Raw genomic sequence first — 23,074 nt, forward strand, 5'->3', positions numbered from 1 at the left:
TTTGCTGGAGCTCATTTAAGCCACACTTGCACAAATGAGTATTGATGTGAAGGGAAAATACTCCTCACCTCATATTGCACTGACACACTACTGTTTGTCATGAATTGCAATGAGTAAGACTAACACATGCTTGGCTCTGGCTTTATCATCATATTTCTGCCATGCATTGCATTCAGTAGTACATGCACTAACTGTGGAGCTGGAGCAGCATGAAATTCCATGAGATACAAAGAATATAAAGCAGCATGGAAAAAGTGTAAGTTCATTTGGAGAAGTGGAAATGGGGTGGAGAATAGCAGCACAGATATAACTCAGTATGGAAGCATGTGGAGTCCATGAGCCAACATAAAAAGCAGTTGAAGAAGGCAAGAGTTCTGTCAGTGTATCAGGCAAGGGCAGGAACAGGCACATGAAGCAGTGTACAGTGACAAAGTTCAACTGGAGCAGTGGGAATGGGCGAAACCAGCAGCAGAGATAAGAAAAAGCTAATCAACTTGGAGCTCGTCAGATCTCAGATTCAGAAAGAAAAAAGTCAAGGTGTAGCATCTTGAGCAATGAAGCAGGTAATCGACTGGTATTTCCTATTCATTTTATATAAACTCCAGAATAAACTGATGCATCTTAATATCTTTTTAAACCAAAGCTTATTCTCATTAGTACAGTGGATTTGTTAGGTTTATCACTGTCCATAAGGTTTATTAGTATGACTTATTAATGTATAAATGACAGTGAGTATTGATGTAGTTTAATTCACAATAAACATGCTCATTAACAGTAATAAGCTTTAATGATAAATAAATTGCAGGATGGCAGGACTACATTAGTCTATCGTGTGTACATATCCTGTGCTAGGTGGAAATTCCAAGGTATTTCCTATATTGTGGGTAACCATGTGTACAGGAAGCCTCATCAGCTGCAGCAGTATGGAAAAATAGAAGATAACAGTGGCCCAGTGGTTAGCATTGCTGCCTCACAGCACTAGAGACCTAGGTTCGATTCCAGCCTGGAGGTCTATCTAAGTTGAGTTTGCACATTCTCTCCGTGTCTGTGTGGGTTTCCTCCAGGTGTTCCAGTTTCCTCCCATAATCCGAAGATATGCAGGTTAGGTGAATTGGCCATGCTAAATTGCCCATAGTGTTTAGGGATGTGTAGGTTAGATGCATTAGTCAGGGGTAAATGTAGAGTAATAGAGTTGTAGAATGGGTGGGATACTCTTTGGAGGGTTAGTGTAGACTTGTTGGGCTGAAGAACTGTTTCCCATACTGTAGGTATTCTATGATTCCAAGTGCTGGAGAAGGGTATTTGACCACTCAAGCCTGCTCCACCATTCAACACGATTATTGTTGATCATTGAGCTCAATACCAAATCTCCCTCTTCCCCCATCTGCCTTGATCCCTTTCGCCACAGGAGGTATCTCCTTCTTGAAAACCCACAATGTTTTTGATATTATCACTTGCTGTGGTAATGAAATCCACAAGCCCGCCACTGTCTGGGTGCAGAAATTTTCCTCATCTCAGTTCTAAAATGTTTTTCCCTTATCTTCAAACTATGACTCCTGGAAATAGACTTCCCCACTATCATATTCACAATGGATTTTGGAACTTGAGCAACTATAGGCATCACTGTGGCACATCAGGCTGTTGAGAGCTTTGTGGATAGAATGTTAACGTGGTCACACCACAGTTTAACAGTTTAAGGAAATGCAGAGAGAGAAGGAATGGGTAAATAGTAGATGGTTAAAAAGGAGGAACAGGCAGAACACATCCAGCACTCCTCTCTTTAATTGAAATTTCAAATGTACATAATATAGACTTAAATAAAATGTGAATTATTCACTTCACAGTAGCATTATTATGCTTAAGTGCTGGATTGCCTTTTAAATTCTACTCCCTTTGTTGAAGTTTATAGTTATCTCAACAGCTTGCAGTCAAATTGATACTTTTGGCTAAAGCATTATGTGGTCTGAGCATCTGGAGCATCGATAATTTCTGAGATTGTATCAGTCTGTGTGCTGTGTGCCTTCTGGTGGGATTTTCATTTATTTAGGTTCTAACAATTCCTGTTCAGTAACTTTACTTATTAATTTTGATTTGAACAAACTAAAAGTTATCAAATGATTTAAATACAGAGAAAACAAATTCTTCATAACATGTTGAAGCAAAATATATCTGGGTGAGAAATGGAAATGTTAGGGCAGGAAGTAGGAAGAGGAGAAGGAAGCATGAAGGATGTATTTAGCATCTCAGGGTCTGTCTGTTAAGGACCTCCTAAAGTGTATTGTAGAGATAGACTAGACATTACCTTTTATATATTTTTAGATGCTATGTTTCACATGTAATTCCATTAGTCCGCTACTAAGCTTTAATCAAAACACCTTTTATTCCTACAAAATGATTAAATACATCAAAAAATAAGAATTGGCATAACTTTACTTTGTAGAAATACTTAACAAGCTAGTGCATTGTTTAACACTAATTATCAACTGTTCCAATGTCGGCAGGACCCGATAAACACACCCTTTGGCAAAAATGCAATTCAGCAAAACAATTATGATTCTCACATGCTGTCCCTCTCTAGTCCAGAAGAAAGAAACAATCTGCCCTTTTTTGGTTTTTAAGAGGAAGCCCCACTGTCTAAGACTTCACACAAATAGCTGAGAATGCAAACATTCAGCTCCAGTAGCCAGCAGAAACATTCTCAACTCACTAAAAGCAAAATTAAAAACCTTCCAGGGTTTGTGTGAGGCCTGATCCCACCCATTCATGATTCTTTTGTCTTATTTCAAACAAAAAATATGCAAGGAGAACTCAAAGCTATTTACCAACTGCCTATGTGCTGCTGAGCTAGCACCCTTCTGCAAAAAAAAGGACAGAACGCATCTCTTAAAGGCACAGTACCATCACATTGTTCATATGAGTGTGGGAACAGGGATGAAGAGAAGGGTGAGCAGAGGGAATATAAACATAAAGCATGTGTATTGAAAAGTCAAGAGACACAGATTATAAGGGAGTTGGGGGAGAATGAAAAAACAATTGAAAAGGGAAGGGCTGAGGAAGCAGAGATGAAGACACTCACAGATCGTTGAAGAAGAAATAGGAAAGGATTCAACAGGCACCATACCTTTGCATAAACACAGCATAAATACAAATTTCAGCCATTAGTGTCTCCTTTCCTGTCCTCTCAGTATATGCCATCTGCACCTGAACAAAAAAAAGAGGATTAATAGAGAAGTAAATGATACAGAAGCCAAACAAATGGAAAAAGAAAGGAGATGGAGGGGAAAAAAAATGGAATAAATAATACACAGTAAGAATAATCAATACAAAGATTGCAGGGGCAAGAGAAAGAAAGGCATAAGAGATCATTTTGTTTTTGTTTAATTCTTTTAATCCCCTCTGAGGTTGCAGCTCTAGTACTGAGAGCAGAGCTTTTACAATAAAACACATTAGGGCAACACAAGCTCCAAGAATGTAGGAACCTTATGAAGAGGATGAGGCTGTACAGCTACTTGGATTTCCTGTGTCTTTGAATCAGATCACAGTTTATCTTCATTTTGCTCCATATTCCTGTACTTGTTCACTTCCCTTGATGCATTTCCTCAACAACTATTTATCTACTTCAGTCTTGACAGCTCCAATAAATAAAATAATGAGACATAGAGGAATAAATGCAATTAAAATTGAGAAGACCACTGCAGAGTGTCACAATAGTGGTCTAATAGCACAGGAAATATCAACAATCTTTTCACATAAGTGACATGAAATGGTGTGATTAGGTTTCAAACACATAATATAACATACTTATATTTGAGAAGCTAGCTGGATAATGTTAACCTAATTAACTAGGTGACTCTCCTAGAGGATCAAATGGATCACCAGTTTTACATCCTCATATTACCATCTGTTGACTTCAATTGGCAATAAAATTTGATGAGTTGTACATCTAACGTTTCAGTTGCTTGTCAGAAAGATTAGGTTAAATGTACCCCTGGAATTTGCCAGAGATGAACCAGTTAAATTCATTGAGGGCATGACCCAAGTCTCTGAGCTGTTGTAACAAGTTACTGAAAGTCCGTCACTCCATGGAGAGGGAGGAAAACCTGGAGAAGGAATCATCCAGTCTATTACTTGTACAAGTACAAACTTTCAAAAATGGCAACCTCAGCACTGAGACCATGCCAGATTTTGGATTCTGCTAAATTTTGAATTGAGCACTTTGGGCAGTGGGCAGCTTGGGTTAATATGGATACAGTTGGGTCACTTGAAGCATAAGAAGAACTCAATATACAAGTTTTCACCAGCACTGTGCAATATCTAACCGAAGTTTCCAAGTAAGTTAATTACAATAGAACAATTTTGTTTTAAATGAAACATGGCACGTTGTGAAAATGTCTAGGACTTGGAGAACTCCAGTTTTTAGCCAATGATGTTACAAGATTTGTAAATGTATATTTAGTTGGTAGAGTCTGAGTCATACTGTATCAAGTCAGAGAAGTGGCCATGTTAAATTGCCCATAGTGTTAGGTGCATTAGTCAGAGGGAAATGGGTCTGGGGGGGGGTTACTCTTCGGAGGGTCGGTGTGGACTGGTTGGGCCAAAAGGCCTGTTTCCATACTGTAAAGAATTTATTCTAATCAAGTATTGTGGCAGGGGGAGGCCATTAAAAATGATTGGAATAAAATACTGTTTACATAACCCAGTTGCCTTTAAAACCTTTTATCTGGATATTTAAATTTTAGGCCAGTTGAAAATGTAAAGCTCAGTTACTTCAAATTAATACATAAATACTCTAGAAAACAAAATTCTTTGGTTTCTGCACATTTGAACAAAATTTGATTAATTTTAAATTGGAACATCACAGAGTACCGATTGAAGGATTACGTACAAAACCCATTATTAGTAAGCAGAGCTGAAAATGAAATTGAATTTCCTAACATTCTCTCAAGACATTCTGAGGATCTGCTCCCATGGCTTGAAATTTGGAGGTGAATTCTCTTTGGGAAGAGGGGGTGTGGAGTTTGTTGGAAATTGGGTGATCAAGCTACAGCATAACGAGGGTCAAACTGCAGATGCCAATGCAAAAAACGGAACTTGCAGGTGTAGTTGAAATTGGTTTGAAGCAGACATGAGCGTATGTCAAAAATAGATTGTGGCCTAGACCTTGTGGTTAGAGTATAGCAAACCCCTTACAAGTGTATGCGACAAATGACGCAGACTGTCGCCTCGATCTCATGGTTCGGGTACGAATAACAGTTTATGGTTTTGGGGAGGATGATGTAAAGCAAAATGTATAAAAGCATGAAAAAAGGCTGTTGCTATGGAGGTCTCATTTGTAACTGTCAGGTCAACATCTAAGAAGAAATAACGCCGGATATTTAAAAAGATTGAGGACTCGTTCCTTATTTTTAAGGAATCTAACAGAGGGCAAGTGATGGAATGTTGTGAGGTCAAGGCATTTTAATAATATTTCGCTGAGTTTCCAGGCTGATGAACTGACGGATTTAAAGCTTTTCTGTAGTAGGAAGCCTGATTCACAGGGCCAAAATCTGTTGGAGTAACATTTCTGTATTGGGAAAGGGGATGCTTGGAGAGAGAGAGCAAGAAGGCTCGAAATTGAACCCATGGGTTGCAGTTGGTGTCTTGTTGGATTGCTGATGTTGATTAGAGATGTGATATTGATTGAAGGTTGCAGGGAAGGGAGAATCCAAATCATAGGGGTTTGAAAGGTTGGCAGATGTGGCATTTTACTAATTAGTTTGTTAAGCCTGAGAAAGTATTCCTGACCCTGACAACTCACAAACAGTGTTGTAAAAACACTTGCTTCATCGATTATGCAGACAGAAGGATCAATATCTAGAGGGTGCAATTTCTTTAGTAAATGATGAAAGATCTTTTGGAGAAATGAGTGGAGTTTTTTTTGTGTAGTTAGCTCTAGTGATTTAGAATGCTGTGCCTGACAGAATGGTTGAGACAGATCCATTATTAACATTCAAAAGGAAATTAGGAAAATATATTAAAATGGAAAAGTAATGCAGGGTTACGGGAAAAGAACAAGAGAAGGGGATTAATTAGCTATCTCTTTCAAGGAACCAGCACAGACACAATGGCTGAATGCTCTGTATGATTCTGTGAGCTATTCATCTCAGATAATAGAATTCATAAAGCTTGCTATTTTCTGTATTTTTTTCTTGGCTTAAACTCTACTGAAATGTCTTCAATAAGTTACCTCATTTAAAATTGACACAAGATGATTCAAAAGAGTGAAAAAAAATGAAATGTACAGAGGCAGATTTGCATCCTAAAATGATCAAGAAATTAGTAACCACCTACTGTGAAAATTGTGCACAGAACATGAATTTAATTGTATGCAGCTGATGGGCATTAACTAAGGATTCACTTGGACCCCTATAAATAGGATTAGACTGCAAGTGTAGTTATTGGGTCCGGAAGTATGTGTTTGCAAAGTACTGAGAAAAGCATGCAAAAATTGGGTCCAGTTCTGTTCTTCACTATTTGGTTTCTGGAGTATAACACACAAGATTGATATCTACTCATACATTAATTGTAAAGGAAAGTTATGCAAAATTTAGATTTGTGGTGTTCCATCATTCTGTAAAACTAACTTGCTAGTATTTCTTTTGGTAACGTACTTGTGTATTTATTTAAATCTCCTGGATGAATGAGGGGGCGGATATATTCAATTCCTTTAACAAAAGACATGGAATTGGTACTTGATTTTCCTTGTGTTGGTTGGTGGGTGTCGGAGAGAGTAATGTGAGGGGCTGATATCTTACTGAGTTTCCTTCTGATTACTTGAAGCTATGCAGTCGGAACCTCAACAACTCTTATCGCTTTCCACAGCAAACTTCTGCTTTTGTTCATGTCAATGATGTGAAATTGGACCATTGTAATCTCTACTGATCCAAAATGCAAATTCTTTCCAATTCTCATCTTTTAATATTTATTGTTGCAATAGAATAGTAGAGATGCATTTACTGTGATTTAGAAATGGCTAGAGAGAGGTATTGACATCATAAAATGTAGATACATTGTACATGTGAAATGATTTTAACCCGTAGGTGTATTAAAGCAGTATTTCATTGCAATGAAACTGAGATTGGTCAGGGCTGTTGAGATTTATTAATTATTTACCATCAGAGATATGCTGACTATTTCCTCTCTAGGGTTTGTCCATTTGGAAGGCCAGAATGGCTGATTTACGTTTGTTTCCAAAATATCAGCAGAACTGGAAACAGAGCTGTGTTTGTTTTCCTTAACGTGCAATTAATCAGTATTGCCTTCAGATCTGAGCTTGATAAGGGGCAAAGTAATTAAAAAGCAAACACTTAAATAAGTGACATAATATGAAACCACTCCCCCAGTAGATTAAGAAGACAAACCTTTGATTCATTAACCCACAACATTTCATTTTCCATCTAGTTTCATTGAACTTACTGTTGTGACTTAGGAAACATGTGGTATTGAAAATCACCATCAACCACTTCAAAGACAGATATGGTATAACTAAACTTTAAAAATAAACTTTCCTGATCAAAAATTCTATCTTAATCTCAACCTCGGAACTAGTAACCATGCTGCACCAGACTGATATTTTCCAATACAGTAGCAGTCATCATTGTTCACCTTTTTTGGTCATTTTATTATGCACTACATAAATTTACTTAAAATATTTCAAAATCAGTGGCCATGACTGCAAAACTATTGTCTCCTACTACTTAAAACAGCACTGGTTAAAATGGCCAGTACCATATCTCAACAAGAAGGGTTGATCATGAGCAATTTAAATTAAGCCCATTTCCAAAAGTTAACAAACATAGTGTCTTACTTCATTTATTTATTTGGGCAGAAATAGCTGTGCGATTGCTTACTATGCCAGCTGTCAGAATAGAAATGAATGCTTCTTAGGACACCTGTAAAATTATTTAATTCTTGTATACCCTTGCTTCTAATCAGATGTTTCAGGTTCAAGTCCCATACAGCTAGCTTGTAGATGTAATCCATAGCCTGGAAATGGAACTACCTATCGCCATACAGGTTATAAAATAACATGTTTTTGTGTTCCTTTTGATTAAATTAAAAGATTCTTCTCAACAAAAAGAAGAGAAAGAACAGCGATTTAACTTGAAATTTAACTTGGAGCATCACAGAGTTTGACATTGGCCTTTAATTCCGTGAAGGAGAAAGTAGAACAACTGAAAGGGTCTGAAATAAAGGCTTGGTTTGGTCTACTATCAAGGAGCTATGAATGTTGATGACTGACACAAGTTTTCCAATTAACCCAATAGAAATGGTATCAACCACTGACAACAACTTGGCTCTGGCACCGTGTAGAAAATCATGTGCAAGTCCCCAAAGGTTTCCACTTGCAATGTGGAGACTTTTTTGGATTGTTTGACTCACCAAATGATTTCTTATAAATAGCTGACATACTTTCATCAAAAAGCAAAATAGCAAAAAAGATCCGTCTGTGTTTCCCCAGTAAATTTAGTTTTATTTTACAAATAGAGAACTGACACTGTGAGTTATATTTAACTTGTGCACCATTCATGAACTACCGAATAATAAAAACCTATAATTTGCATTGTGTCTTTGATGTAGTAAAACAATTCCAGTCAATGTTCTCTCTAATTATGATTTAAGATTGTGCGATCAATTTGTTTTAAGCATTGACAGCTTAACCCTTTTTTATTGTGGTCGTGAACAGGCAACAGTTTAAGGAGACTGACTTGCCCATAGACTCCATGGGAGTTTTGGTTGTGTGGCACTATAGCTTGCAAAGAACACTGGTCCCAAGGTGCTCCACAGGTGTGTTCTCGAACAAAATGGATACTGACCCACAGAATGAGATATTAACGCAGGTGATCAAAACCTCAATCAGCGAGATGGGTATTATTCTTTTTCCAAAGGGGCAGATAAAGGTAGAGATGCGAAAAGGTTCAGAAAGACAATTCCTGAACCCCACGTCCTTAACACAATTGTATTTGCATTAGCATGAAAGAATGCTACTCTATTGGCTGTACTCTGCTGTTCCACAACAAAGAGTTATATTTAATATTTGCTTTCAAAGGCCAGTGACATGTCATCAAACAGCAGACATACTTTGATCCTCATCTTTCCAAGAGTAACCACCACACAGACTGCAGTAGCTCAGAAGACAACTGAGCATTGTCTTTGCAAGGGCTACTAGGAACAGACAATAATATCAGCATTGCCTAAATCTTGCAAATGATTTGGGAAAAGGAAAGCTTTGCTTTATTTTTACTTCAATCTCAAAATGATGCTGACTGTTGCTGGGCTATGTTTCTTTTGAGCTTGTCCATTTTTGGATACCCTACCCAAATGGCCACACACTTCAAGTACCAATGAATTGGATTGTACTGTAGTAATGATGATGCAACTGCCAGCATTTGCTGTCATAACATTTCTGAAATAAATACAGAACCTCTCTGCACGTAACTAAATTTGGAATCTAGAAGCTGGTGTGAGTGATTCAATGCTTTGCCATTGATGTGCACTTGAAGGCCATTGGATGACAATCAATTAGATGTCACTGTAATGTCTTAAATGTCTTAAATGCTAATATTTAAGTAAAAGATTGAAGATGATGAAGATGTGAAATTAAAATGAAAAGTGCAGATGGAACTGCACACATTTGACAGCATCAGTGGAAAGAGAAGGAGAATGAATGTTTTAAGGCCAACATGTCAGATGCTGCCAGATCTGCTGGAATTCTCCAGGATTTTCTTTTGCCCTTTAATGCAATCAGTCAAACTGTAACAGATCTTGGAAAAAGTAGACCTTGTTGCAGGAGGCACAAGTGGAATCCATTCGGTTTACATAGTCGCTTAAGTAGTGAACTGTCAGAATTCTTCATTGTGATGGCAAATAGTCCTTTTTAAGATATGTATGTGTATAGATATTTATAGATATACATGCTTCTGCCTTACTCCCAGATGTATATCCTAATCATTTATTTTACACTTGATAAAACATTTGTGGGCGGCACGGTGGCACAGTGGTTAGCACTGCTGCCTCACAGCACCAGACAACCGGGTTCAATTCCCGCCTCAGGTGACTGACTGTGTGGAGTTTGCACATTCTCCCCGTGTCTGCGTGGGTTTCCTCCGGGTGCGCTGGTTTCCTCCCACAGTCTAAAGATGTGCAGGTCAGGTGAATTGGCCATGCTAAATTGTCGGTAGTGTTAGGTAAGGGGTAAATGTAGGGGTATGGGTGGTTTGCGCTTCGGTGGGTCGGTGTGGACTTGTTGGGCCGAAGGGCCTGTTTCCACACTGTAAAGTAATCTAATAATCTAATTAATTAGAAGTGAAAACATTACTGAATTTTGCTGTTTGGTTAGCTGGCCCTGAAAATACTTCAGTGTGATCGGCTGCTTTATGTCACCACTCAGATCCCTTTGATTTGGTGTCACATTCAAACTGATAATGAGAAAGGGGAAACCTATGCCATAGAGATTGCCAGACCTTAGCGAGGAGCTTTCTTTGAGGTCAGCAGATATTGTGTACTATTGTGATATGGGTTTCAGTGAATCAGCAGCTAGTTTTATATCTCTCCCCATTTTGATTTCCTTCATAGACAACTAGTTAGCATTTTTCAGCAATTTTTGATCAACATCAATAAATAACAATGACTTTTATTTCAAACAGCAACCGAAATATCAGACGGACTCCCTCTGCTTCACTGATCCATGCATAGCTGTGAACATAGGCAACACAGTCACTCAGTGATTAGCACTGCTGCCACCCTCAGGAAACTCTGTGTGTGGAGTTTGCACATTCTCCCCATGTCTGCGTGGCTTTCCTTTGGGTGTTCCAGTTTCTTCCTACAGTCCAAAGATGAGCAGGTTAGGTGGATTGACCATGCTAAATTGCCCATAGTATCTAGGGATGTACAGGTTTGGTAGATTAGCTCTGGGAAATGCAGGACTAAGGGAGTGGGTATAGGTAAGATGCTCTCTAGAGGGTTAATGTGGACCCAATGGACTGCATGGCCTGCTTCCACACTATAATGATTCTATGACTATATCCAGCTGCAATAACATGAAGAACTGCCTGAACAAACACAAGTACACAGGATTTCTTTAAAGTGACACCATAACTGAGTTTCAAGAAGTCAAGTAAAGCACTCCAAGTTTTTATTGATACAAATCAAAATGCTTGTCTTTTTTAAAAGTTAAATACTTGTGAGGAGAAAGTGAGGTCTGCAGATGCTGGAGATCAAAGTTGAAACTTTATTGCTGGAACAGCACAGCAGGTCAGGCAGCATCCAGGGAACAGGAGATTCGACGTTTCGGGCACAGGCCCTTCTTCAGGAATCCTGAAGAAGGGCCTGTGCCCGAAACGTCGAATCTCCTGTTCCCTGGATGCTGCCTGACCTGCTGTGCTGTTCCAGCAATAAAGTTTCAACTTAAATACTTGTGAGGCTAGCAGGAATCAGAGTGCTGAAGGACTTTGAAGTAAATGTTGAAATGTCATTGCTAGTCAAATAATCTGAGTTGTAGAGATATGCAGCACGGAAGCAGGCCCTTCGGTCCAACACATCCATACCGACCAAATATCCTAAATTAAGCTAGTCCCATTTACCAGCATTTGGCCCATATCCCTCTAAACCCTTTAAATCTTTCTCTTCTCACCTTTAACCTATTATCTCTAGTTTAGGACTCCCCCACCCCAGGAAAAGACCTTGTATATTTACCTTATCCATGCCTGTCATGATTTCATAAACCTCTATAAAATCACCCCTCGGCCTCAGATACTCCAGGAAAATAGCCCCAGCCTATTCAGCCTCTCCAGAGAAAGTAGCCCCAGCCTATTCAGCCTCTCCCTTTCGATCTAATCCTCCAACCCTGGCAATGTTCTTATAAATCTTTTTTAAACCTTTTCAAGTTTCATAACATCCCTCCCAAAGCAGGGATGCCAGAATTGCACACAGTTTTCCAAAAGTGGCCTAGCCAATGCCCTGTTCAGCTGCAATATGACCTCCCAGCTCCTATACTCAATGCACTGACCAATAAAGGAAAGCATACCAAACGCCTCCTTCACTATCCTATCGACCTGTGACTCCACTTTCAAGGAACTATGAACCTGCACTCCAAGGTAACACTCCCCCAGGACCTTACCATTAGATATATAAGTCCTGCCCTGATTTGCCCCTCCAAAATGCAGCAGCTCATATTTATCTAAATTAAACTCCATCTGCCAATTCTTGGCCCATTGGCCCATCTGACCAAGATCCCGTTGTACTCTGAGGTAACCTCCTTCGCTGTCTGCTACATCTCCAATTTTGATGTCATCTTAAAATGTACTAACCATCATGGCATAGTGGCTCAGTGGATAGCCCTGTTGCCTCACAGCACCAGGGACCTGGTTTGATTCCAGCCTCAGGCAACTGTCTGTGTGAAATTTGCACATTCTCCCTGTGTTCTGCATGGGTTTCCTCTGGGTGCTCTGGTTTCTTCCCACAATCCAAAGATATGCAGGTTAGGTGGATTGGCCATACTAAATTGCCCATAGTGTTCAGGGACATGTAGGGTGGGTGCATTAGTAAGGGTTAAATCTAGAGCAATAGGTTAGGGGACTGGGTTTGGGTGATTACTCTTCGGAGGGTCGGTGTGGACCTGTTGGGCCAAATGGCCTGCTTCTACACTGTAGGGTTTCTATGATTTCTATGTATAACCCCTGTGCTCGATTCTGTACAAAATATAATATGCTGACCATGGCAGTGAGAGTACAATGATGTAAGTGACTCAGAATAAGAATGATGAATTCAGGGGCAATAAATGTGTTGGCAGACCAAGTATCAGAGAATTTTATATTAATAATGGAATGATTTACACTTCATTCCATGCTTGGGGCTAATGTTGCTGTTAGCATACTTGGACACTTCTCTTTATCTCTGTGCTGCGGCTGTGTATACATCTACCATATGAGGTTTATCCTTTTGGTTTTGCTACTTCTGATGTATTGTATGACTTCTCTCAATCTTGCTTACTGATAGCAGAGGCGCATCATAAGTTACATCATTATCATTTACATATGGCCATATACTAAAATTTTGACCAATAAATTTTCACTTATCACTAGTGCTTGAGTAGACAACTTGGATTTTAGACCCTGAAACTGGGCATGGAGATTGTGATGTCTAATTACCCCATGTTCATTCAATGTAATACAGATACTGCACTGACTTTATTTATGGTGCCTCTCATTTCAATGGTTGCTATGTACAGATGACACTAACCCATCTAATCATATGCTGCTGTTTGACCAGAATGTACAATATTGTTACCTTATAAACTAGCCTGCTCTGTTTCAAGCTACCTCCAACTCCTAAAGAGAAGATGCATTATGGCTTCTAGAAATTGCTGCAATCATTTAACACAGTGCTGCACAGCACATAGTAATAGCTACACTTTAGAGAGTGTGTGTACTGAAGGGATATGATGCTGCTCTGATGATGGTGGAGCTAGAAAGGAGGACAGATGTGCTAAATAAATTTCATGGGGCAAAAAGTCAGTCAAGTACCTGATTGCACGATAGTGGGAATAGGTATGTAAGTGAGCTGTCTTTGAATACAGAGCTGCACAGTGATCTCTATTTAACAGCAGCCCCAATCTACAGCATAAGCCCTGTGAAAGGAAATTTCATGAATTACAATTGCTTTCAGTGCTATCCTTGCCCTGTTTTGAGGTTGTGGCTGTGGCTGCAGCAAGTACTGACAGATTTCACTCATCACCCACTTTGTGAAGTGCAGGAGTTTCAGACATTGGTTAACACTACAGCTTAGATAGCTCAATCCACATGACTTTATGTGGAAGGACTCAAAAACATCTCTCTTCCAGCAGCACGTCCTCTCTGTGTGGCATCTGCACAATATCTCAGTCTTGCTTCTTGCAGATGAAGAATTACCCTTGCCTAGAGCAATAGATTTTTGCTGAAGTTTTATTCAGCAAAAAGTGTTTGCGGGCATGGATTTCATTTCCAGAAGATCTTTGAAACTTGAAACAAAAATGGAGAAAATTAAAAATGTTTCCAATTGAAGCAGCAATAGAGACAGCAAGTAATATGTGTTTACTAATAGTAGTGGTGTTTGACATCCTTTATTGCTGAATGCATATTTATCTGTGTAAAGTGTTAAGAGCATGTATGGTGGACACCTGAGCTCCTTAATAGCAACAATATCATGTCATCAGTGTGGCTTGTTCATTTGCTCAATATACTTATGTGGGCCATAGAACTTGGAGCAGAATTAGGAGAAAGTGAGGACAAAAGATGCTGGAGATCAGTCAAGAAGTGTGGTGCTGGAAAAGCACAGCCAGTGAGGCAGCATCCGAGAAGCAGGAGAGTCGACATTTCAAGCCTAAGACCTTCATCAGGACCGGCTGTGCTTTTCCAATGCCGCATTTTTTGAGTCGGAGCAGAATTAGTCCATTTGGCCCATTGGGTCTGCTTCACTATTCGATCATGGCTAATACGTTTCTCAACCAATTCATCTGCCTTCTCCCCTTAATCCTTGATCTCTTTAACAATCAAGAACCTACCTATCTCTCTCTTAAATACACTCAATGACTTGGCTTTCACAGCCCTCTGTAGCAATGAGTTCTACATATTAATCACTGTCTGTCTGAAGAAATTCCTTCTTACCTCAGTTCTAAAGGGCTGTTGCTTGACTCTGAGGCAGTGCTCTTGAGTCCTAGTCGTTTCTACTATTGGAAACATCTTCTCCACATCCACTCTATCCTGGCCTCTCAGTATTCTGTGAGCTTCAATGAGATTCACCACCACCCCCAACCCCCATCCTTCTAAACTTCATCACATGCAGACCCTGAGTCCTCAACTGCTCTTCATCCTTCATGATAATCATTCATCCCCAGGATCATTCTTGTAAACCTCCTCTGGACCCCTTACAAATCTAACACATTCCTCCTTCCTTAGATACGATGTTAAAAACTGCTCATAATATTACAAATGCACTCTGACCAGAGAGCTTCAGCAGTACATTTCTACTTTTGAATTCTAGTCTTGAGTATTTAGTAGACCCTCATTAATGTCTTCACAAAGATGGTGCTTGATGCACATTGTGACATGTGTGTATACACATGCTATTGACACAATTTTGGATCACAGAATACATGCAATAGAACCAGGTTTCAGGCAGAGCCCACAAATAAACAACAATAGCATCAGTGAGCCTTACAGAGTCAAGATTTAATAATGCTTCCTTTTCCCTGCAGGTGAAATTTTATTGACTTCGACAAAGAAAAGATAATTTAGTCATTGATTACAATGGTCTACTTGTCATGGCTATGCAAACTTTCCACTCCTCCTCTCTTCTGGAGTTGTAGAAATGCAACACCACTTTTCAGTTGACTAGTGACTGTATCTTGGAGCATCTGTTCAACAAGTATGAACATTAGTATTGAGTACCTAACCAACGAGCAGAAAAGTTCTGCAAAAAAGCTGTACATGTGTAAGCCTTCCTGAAAACAAACTTTGAAAATTTGGATATAAAAAAGACAAAGTGCTGATGAAACTTAAGAGGTCTAGCAACATGGAGATAGAAATTATGTTAACGTTTCCACCCCACAAATCTTGGCCATTACTTTGTTTTCCAATAAAACTATCACCACATTACCACTGGCTTTGACCACCTTCCTTGACAACTTTGATCTCTAACCTTCCACAGACTCTAAAGTTTGCCTGACCTTTTCTTTTGTTCTGTTTGTCCCTCTCCCTATTTTCTTCAATTGCATAAACCCTGTCAAATTTCTCCTCGCATTATTTCCAAACAAAACATATCTTGAACTTGAAATGAGAAAGTGGAAGTCTCCTGTTTTGGGTTGCTGGGGTCATAGTTAAAGTCGAGCTGCACACCGCTTCACATGTGAAAACCAGGAATAACCTCTCACATTGTGATGCTTGAGCCGAAACACTCAGGACCTGGTCCAGCACACACAGCTTGCTCCCTGTAATATGCAAATTCCTAGAAATGATATAATCGCCACTCAATCACGAGATTCTGATGTGACCACTTAAGGCTTGAGGGGAAAATGAGTTCAAATTTTTTCAACATCAAGAACCTGATTTTTGTATTCTTACTGTATCTTCCCACCTTTCTTGACATTGTGTATGCCATGCCAGGGGGCGGAACATTCCATCCTCTGTTTTTCTCTCTCTACAGATGCTGTCAGATCTGCTGAGTTTCTCTAACACTGTTTCATTTCAGATTTATAGCATCTGCAGCAATTTTTTTTTGATGTTGGGATTCTATTTGGAGATACCTGACATAATTGTTTCAACAGTGCTGACTGATGGGTCACAGAAAGTGGTACTCCTGTTTTGCAAAGCTTAAGAGATCATAGTGTTGGTTTCAGTACTGTTTCGCTGAAATCTTGAAGTCTCATATACCAGTTCACATGGTGGTAAAAATGTGCAACAAAGGCACTTGAAAGTGAGCAGCAAGCTCTCTTACTGTCTTGGGAATGGCAGCAGCTTGGTGGCTCAGTGGTTAGCACTGCTGTTTCACAGCGCCAGGGACCCAGGTTCAATTCCAGCTTTGGGTGACTGCCTGAAGTTTGTACATTCTCCCTATGACTGTGTGGGTTCCTCCAGGTGCTCTGGTTTCCTCCCATAATCCAAAATTTGTGCTAGTTAATTGCCCATAATACCCAATGCTAAATTGCCCATAGTATCCAGGGATGTGCAGGCCATGTAGCTTAGACATGGAGATGCAGGCTTATAGGGATAAGATAGGGGGTGGGATGTTCTAGAGATGTTCAGTCTGGACTAGGTGGGCCGAATGGCCTGTTTCCAACTTTAGGGATTTGACGGTGCTATGAAAATATTTGTTCTTCAAGTACCATCACCAAACATTGAGAATCTGATTATTAACTCTTTTGCTGTTATTTGGGGACTAGCTGTGAGCAAATTGGCTGCAGTTGTTTGTCTCATTAGAGCACTTACAACTTGTTAACATAATTCATTGGTGGAAATCATTTTGGAATGTCTTGCAAGTGTTTTTTTCCTATGAAATCTATTGTGAAAGCTGGTCTGTTATACTGCCATTGAAGTGTACAAGTGTTAAAAAAAGTCACATGAAAAATCAATAATAGATGAGAGAAATGCACAATGGAACATGATGAAGTAATGAAGAAATCAGATGTGCTTTCATAAATCACAAGTGAAAGGCAAAGAAATTTATCAACATCATCCTAGCACATAGTGTATTCTGTTCTTGAAATGAACTCTGGATAATATGATAGGAGAACTTGCAGGTCTATCACCATATTTGTTTAAGTTTTAATTGCTGCTGTTTTGACCATCTATAGTAGTTTGAGCAAACTAAGGTCTGTAATTATTGCCCATAATTTGACACCTAAGAGCATCAGGAGTTATGGACTGTCAGTGCTGATATAGATGGTAATGCAGCATATCTTTATCATCAAGCCAACAAAGCTCCAGGTTATAATGCAACAACCATGTAAACTCAGTGGTTTATGGGAGAAGAACCAATGATAGATCACTGATGGTATTAAGAAATCCATCAGGCCATGTTTCCCATTAAAGGAGATGCTTGCTTATCAAATTTTCAGTTTAAGACTTTGCAGCCAATACACAGAATACCATATAGTTTGTGTATACATCCAGGGCAGCAGTATGCAATGAATTCATTGTAAATAGAGAATCGTTTTTCCAGCACATCTGATATTCTTCCTATCTGATACTGTTCAAACACTTTTTTGGAGTCTGATTTAGTCTCACTATCATTTCACTTTGTTTGAAATTAAAAATCTTAGCATCATTTTCCAAGTCAGTGGGAAATAAAAATAGGCAGAGTGAAAAAATTGGCTGCCAATTTGCAATAAACTATTTTTCAACTGCTGAAAAAGATTGGTTTCATTTCTACTAAAGTACAGCAGCCACACCAATGACTTGGACTTATACAGTACCATGAACGTAGTTGAAAAATGTCAAACATAATTAAACAACCTTTGAAAAGGGACCGCAGCAACGATACAAAAGCGCTTGGCCAAAACCTCAGATAAAGATGTAGGTTTTATAGTTGTGTGAAATTTAAGGAGGAAGTTCTCAAGCTCATGGCTTGAGTAACCTAAGACCTGGCCACCACTGGAAAGTCAAAGAAACCCATGAATGTGCCTTTCTCAAAGTTAAATAGAGATGGACAATAAATACTAGCCTAGACAGTGATGCTGACATTCCTTGAACAAATGAAAATAAAATGAGGCCAGAGTAGGTTGAACAGAGAGTTTTGCAGCGTTTTAGGCAGAGTGGTTGCAGAGATATGGATAGATTTACAAAGGTACTGATAATTAGTCCACCTCCACATATAAAATGGTGCATAGGTAAGCCAGCTATTAGGTGTTTTAGTGTATTCACCTGACCTGCACAAATCTGCTTGTGTCTGAAAGATAATGATAGACAAACATTTCACATGTAATCAATATACAAATGTTAGTTTTGTTAAGATGCTGAGCAAACTATTGTGCAGTCCCAGTATATTCTGTTTCATTTTATTAGAGGTAGCCATCACTGTGGTCTTTATATTGATCCTTTTAGGTTTCGGCTGTGGCTCAGTGTCAGGAGATTATTAATCCAGAGATCTGAGCAGATAATCGAGGCTGAGGCTGCACTGGGCTGCCAAAGTTGGTAATATTGTTGAATGCATCACCTTTCAGATGGCTTATACAATGTAGTTTCTGTATATTACTTCAAGTGAATGTAAGAAATCCCATAGGACACTAGTTTGATGATGAACAGGCAAGTGCTGTCTTGTCTAATATTTATCCCTCAACTAATATCATCAAAACAGATTGCAAGCTTATTTTCACATTCTGGTAGCGAGATCATGCTGTGTCAGATTCCGCTCAGCATTACAATAGTCATACTTCAATAGCATTTGTTTGGCTATCAGCTGTTGGTTATCAAGGGGGGAGTAATGTCACTAGACAGGTAATTCACATCCCTCGGGCTAAAAGTCTTGGGGCATGGCAAACTAGTAGAGGGTGAAATTTGAATTCAATTACATCTCAAATTAATTTTTAAAAAAGCACAATGGCAACCATGTTTGTTTAAGAAACCCATCTGGTTCACTGACATGTTTGAGAGAAGGAAGTCTGATATCCTTGTGGCCAGTGTGTCACTCCACACTCCGGTGTGGTTGATTTGTAACTGACCTTTGAAATTCCTGACATCACCAATCCATTCAAGGGAAATTAGGAATGGGTAACAAATACCAGCATTGCAATGAATGCAGATTACCCGTTAAATAAAATGCTTTGATCATCATGAATGATGCTACAGATGTGCAACCTTTTTATTACCAATGGTGGGAGGATTGGTCCATTCGACACACAATTCAAATGACATGACATAGTAAGTGAAAGGTTGAGGCTTAAACAGAATCATGTGTGAGTCATTTGCATCCTTTGTTTGGTTTACTATTGATAATTGGGTATGAGGTGTATGTTTAGAAAGATGTTATCTGAAATGGTTATTTCTTTGATCTTTGTGGATAAAAGAAAGCTGTCACAAGTCCTCAAAACCTTGACTGAGTCGAAAGACCAAGAGTTTATTATGCAGAGGATAAAGTACGATTGAGTCTTAATGAAAAGGGGCTTTTGTTTTAACAAGATGCAGTTATTTCATAAACCAAATAGGTACAAGTTACATTAATTTGTTATTCATTGTTAGTAAGTTATGGCCAGGTCTTTGGAGCCTAGACTGTGCTGCCTTATCACCACCCAAGTCAATATAACATCATCAACATCATTGGGCAGAACTTAATGCAATATCCAAGATTAACATTTTCAGATCCATTACCTTAAACAATATTTTCTACAGCTACTTCTTTATTTCTGCAGTTGCTGGGTAATGGGACAGAATATAAGGAATTTTCCAGTTTATTGAGGGCTTTAAGGCTGAAAGGATGATTGGCGTTGGAACAACGGTGACTGAACTAATAAAGAACGAGCAGCGGCTTCATGAAAAATAAAATATCTTAGCTGATCAAATAGGTTGTCCATTGGTTTGGTTCAGCTACTGAAACTACAAAAGTAAAATCTGAAAGGGGAAGAGAATATGAAGGCGGTGGTTTTCTCTTGATTCTGTAGGCAGGAAGTGGTGGAGGATATCAGGTGTTTGAGCTGAAATGTTGATTGCTCACAGGTTGCATACAGGACAGAGTCTTGGTAAAGGAATTGAAACTTGCTGTAGACACAGCCACAGGTTTGTTAAATAGCTGTTAAAAATTAAGATTTCAACATAAAATGCCTGCTAAGACTCATTAAAGAGTCTATATGACATTTTTGTGGCCAGTGTTTCAAGTAACGTCCTCTCTTATCATTGACCAACTATTTCAGAGATTATAGCATCTTGCTGTTGACTGCAAATACTAATTATAAGGCTACACATTACCTAAAGGGTACTCATTTTTTTTAACATTCATTTGCTGCTGAAGCTGTGATGAAGTATATCAGGAAACTCTCTGGAACCCTTCATCTGGAGTTCACCAACACTTAAATCACCGTTTTGGGAAGGAAAAGAAGAGATGAGGGCTGAACCGCGGGGTATGGGCCAGACCTGGCTGAGGGTCCTGCCAACTATGATGCTGGGAAATCCTCAATTGAGGGAGAAGGTAAACATTTTGGAGGCCTCTTGTCGAAGTTGACATCGTCAGAACAGATGCGGCGGAGATGAATGAACTGGAAGAATGGAATAGAGTCTTTACAGGAAGCAGGATGTGACCATACCTAGACAGGGTAACTGTAGGAGTCAGTTGGTAAAATATATTGGTGGCCAGCCTATCCTCAGAAATTAAAATATTCCCCATTAGTAGCTATGCATTCTCCTAGGCTGATCGTTATTCACTCTTTTGTCTGTCCAACTCTTCTTCTTTCTCTTTGGGCTCTATCTCCACCTATCATTTACTTCCTTCTCCCTCCATCCACCCTGACAGTTCTGAGGAAGGGTCAATGAACCTGAAACATTAACTCTGATTTCACTACACAAATGCTGCCAGACCCGCTGAGCTTTTCTAGCAATTTTTGTTTTTGTTTCTGGTGACAATGTGGCATCTACACAGCTCCATGAAAGTTGCATCTGATCATCTGTTGTTCAATATCTGTTTAGCACCTCCAGACCTCCACATTTAAGTAATTAGCAATAATGAGAAGAATTATCTGCTCAAAATGTTATTTTCTGTTATTAGCACTCATCCATTTAATGCTTATTCATTCGTTTTCACTAAAATAACCCAAAAGCTTTCTTTATCTTAGCTTTGCTACAAAGTTTATGGACAGCAAATATCAGTGGAACCATCAGTTACAGCTTAGTGATAACCACGTGCTTTCCAGTGTTCCAGTGAGAGAGTATGAAGTATAATCAAACTGTATGTGAGTTCTTAAAATAATTTTATTTACTGCCTGTTAAAATGTAGAACATAGCTGACCACAACTGGAGCAGTCCGAGGAGACCGGTGAGAGATTTTTAATCAACCTGTTCAGAGATATCATGACATACCTCGGAGGCAGGTGGGACTTGGACCAGAGGTAGGGATATACCAACTGTGTTCCAAAATCACCCTGATACTGTGTTAGCATTACAAATCCCTTGTTAAGTAGCAATTATCATTAGACTTTTTTTTTGTTGTTTACTTAATCAGATTTACACTGCTTTAAATAGGCTATGCTTCCTTTGGGGATGAAAAATAGATCCTTGTACCTTTATCCAAGTTCATTGAGCAAACTGTAGATGCCAATTAAGTGGGCTGCTATATTGATTCTTCTAACAACAGTGAACAAAGGCATAGGGGGAATTCTGTGCAAGCAGACTGTCCTCCTTACAGGCAGTGAATGTAAATTGGCAAAATGAGGGTGCCTGAGAAATTAGAAGGCAGCGGAGTTGTGATTCAACCAAGCTGCTTCTACACTGGGCATAAAGCTTACTTTCAAAGTGAGACAACTGACACAGTCACATGGTCTGCAATATGAGATATGCTTCAGCTTAGGGAATATATTGACTCTGTCCTCTGATATTTGTGGATTCCAGTCCCACTCCAGAGTCTTGAGCATTAGAAGATGGACTGATATTCCAGAAGTAGTACTGAGAGAGTGCTACACTATCAGAGATGTCATCTTTTAGAGGTGACCTTGAACCAAGAACTTTCTCACACAAGTGCACATAAAATATCCTATGGCACTGTTTCAAAGAAGAGCATAAGTGTTCTCCCCCACCAATATTTGTCATTCAGCTGACATTGGTAAAAGCAGATTATCTGATGACTATTAAATCACTGTGGCAGACCTTTAAATGATTTTGTGACAGACCCCGTTTTTTCCAGGGGTGTGGGGTGGAAGAGGCAGTGTGGAGCATATTTCACCCATGAGGGAAGCTTGGATTTTAGAGCACTGTTTGAACTTAGTGCTCAGGAAATTTTGCTTTCCTTCAAAGATTTACATGAATATCACCCAGCAGTACTCTAATATGATGGTAAGTATGTAGATGAATGGAAACTAAGTATTTCATCGTCCCCAGTTATTGTCCATGAGCATTGTGTCTGATTCCAGGACACAAACAGCAATAATAATTTTGATTTATTGAATGCACTTAATATAAATATATATTTTAACATTACCACATAAGTATAACATGCTGTCCAGACTCCATGCTCATTCAGCTCACTTCAGTGCCACACTTGAATACAAACTCAGATAGCTGCCAGGGAGAGAGATGGAGTCATTAACTCAGAGTTGATAAAGTGTAGTGCTGGAAAAACACAGCAGGACAGGACTGATGAAAGGTTATGCCAAAAGCATCAACTCTGTTGCTCCTCAGGTAACCGACCTACACCTCCTCCCATCCTGCCCCCTGTAAAAATGCCATCCCATTCTCCCAATTCCTTCAACTCCGCCGCATCTGCTCCCAGGAGGACCAGTTCCAAAAACGCACAACCCAGATGGCCTCCTTCTTCAAGGACCGCAATTTCCCCCCCAACGTGGTCGACGATGCCCTCCACCGCA

The 23,074-nt window shown here is 39.3% G+C and overlaps 1 protein-coding gene across 6 annotated transcripts in view; it reads left to right on the top strand.

The window, feature by feature from the left end:
- Positions 1 to 23,074, top strand: part of LOC122562539 (leucine-rich repeat and immunoglobulin-like domain-containing nogo receptor-interacting protein 2) — a 727,031-nt gene that overhangs the window by 578,365 nt on the left and 125,592 nt on the right. Inside the window, exon 1 of one of the 6 annotated variants that reach the window (XM_043715496.1) lies at positions 64 to 563. The exons of the other annotated variants lie outside the window; for them this stretch is intronic. Coding sequence (XP_043571431.1) covers positions 555 to 563 — 9 coding nt within the window. The 5' untranslated portion in view covers positions 64 to 554. Of the gene's footprint in view, positions 1 to 63; positions 564 to 23,074 lie in introns of those variants that run through there. 6 annotated transcript variants of the gene reach the window in all.

The sequence above is a fragment of the Chiloscyllium plagiosum genome, chromosome 2 (genome assembly GCF_004010195.1).
Source record: "Chiloscyllium plagiosum isolate BGI_BamShark_2017 chromosome 2, ASM401019v2, whole genome shotgun sequence".
Taxonomy (NCBI): Eukaryota; Metazoa; Chordata; class Chondrichthyes; order Orectolobiformes; family Hemiscylliidae; genus Chiloscyllium; species Chiloscyllium plagiosum.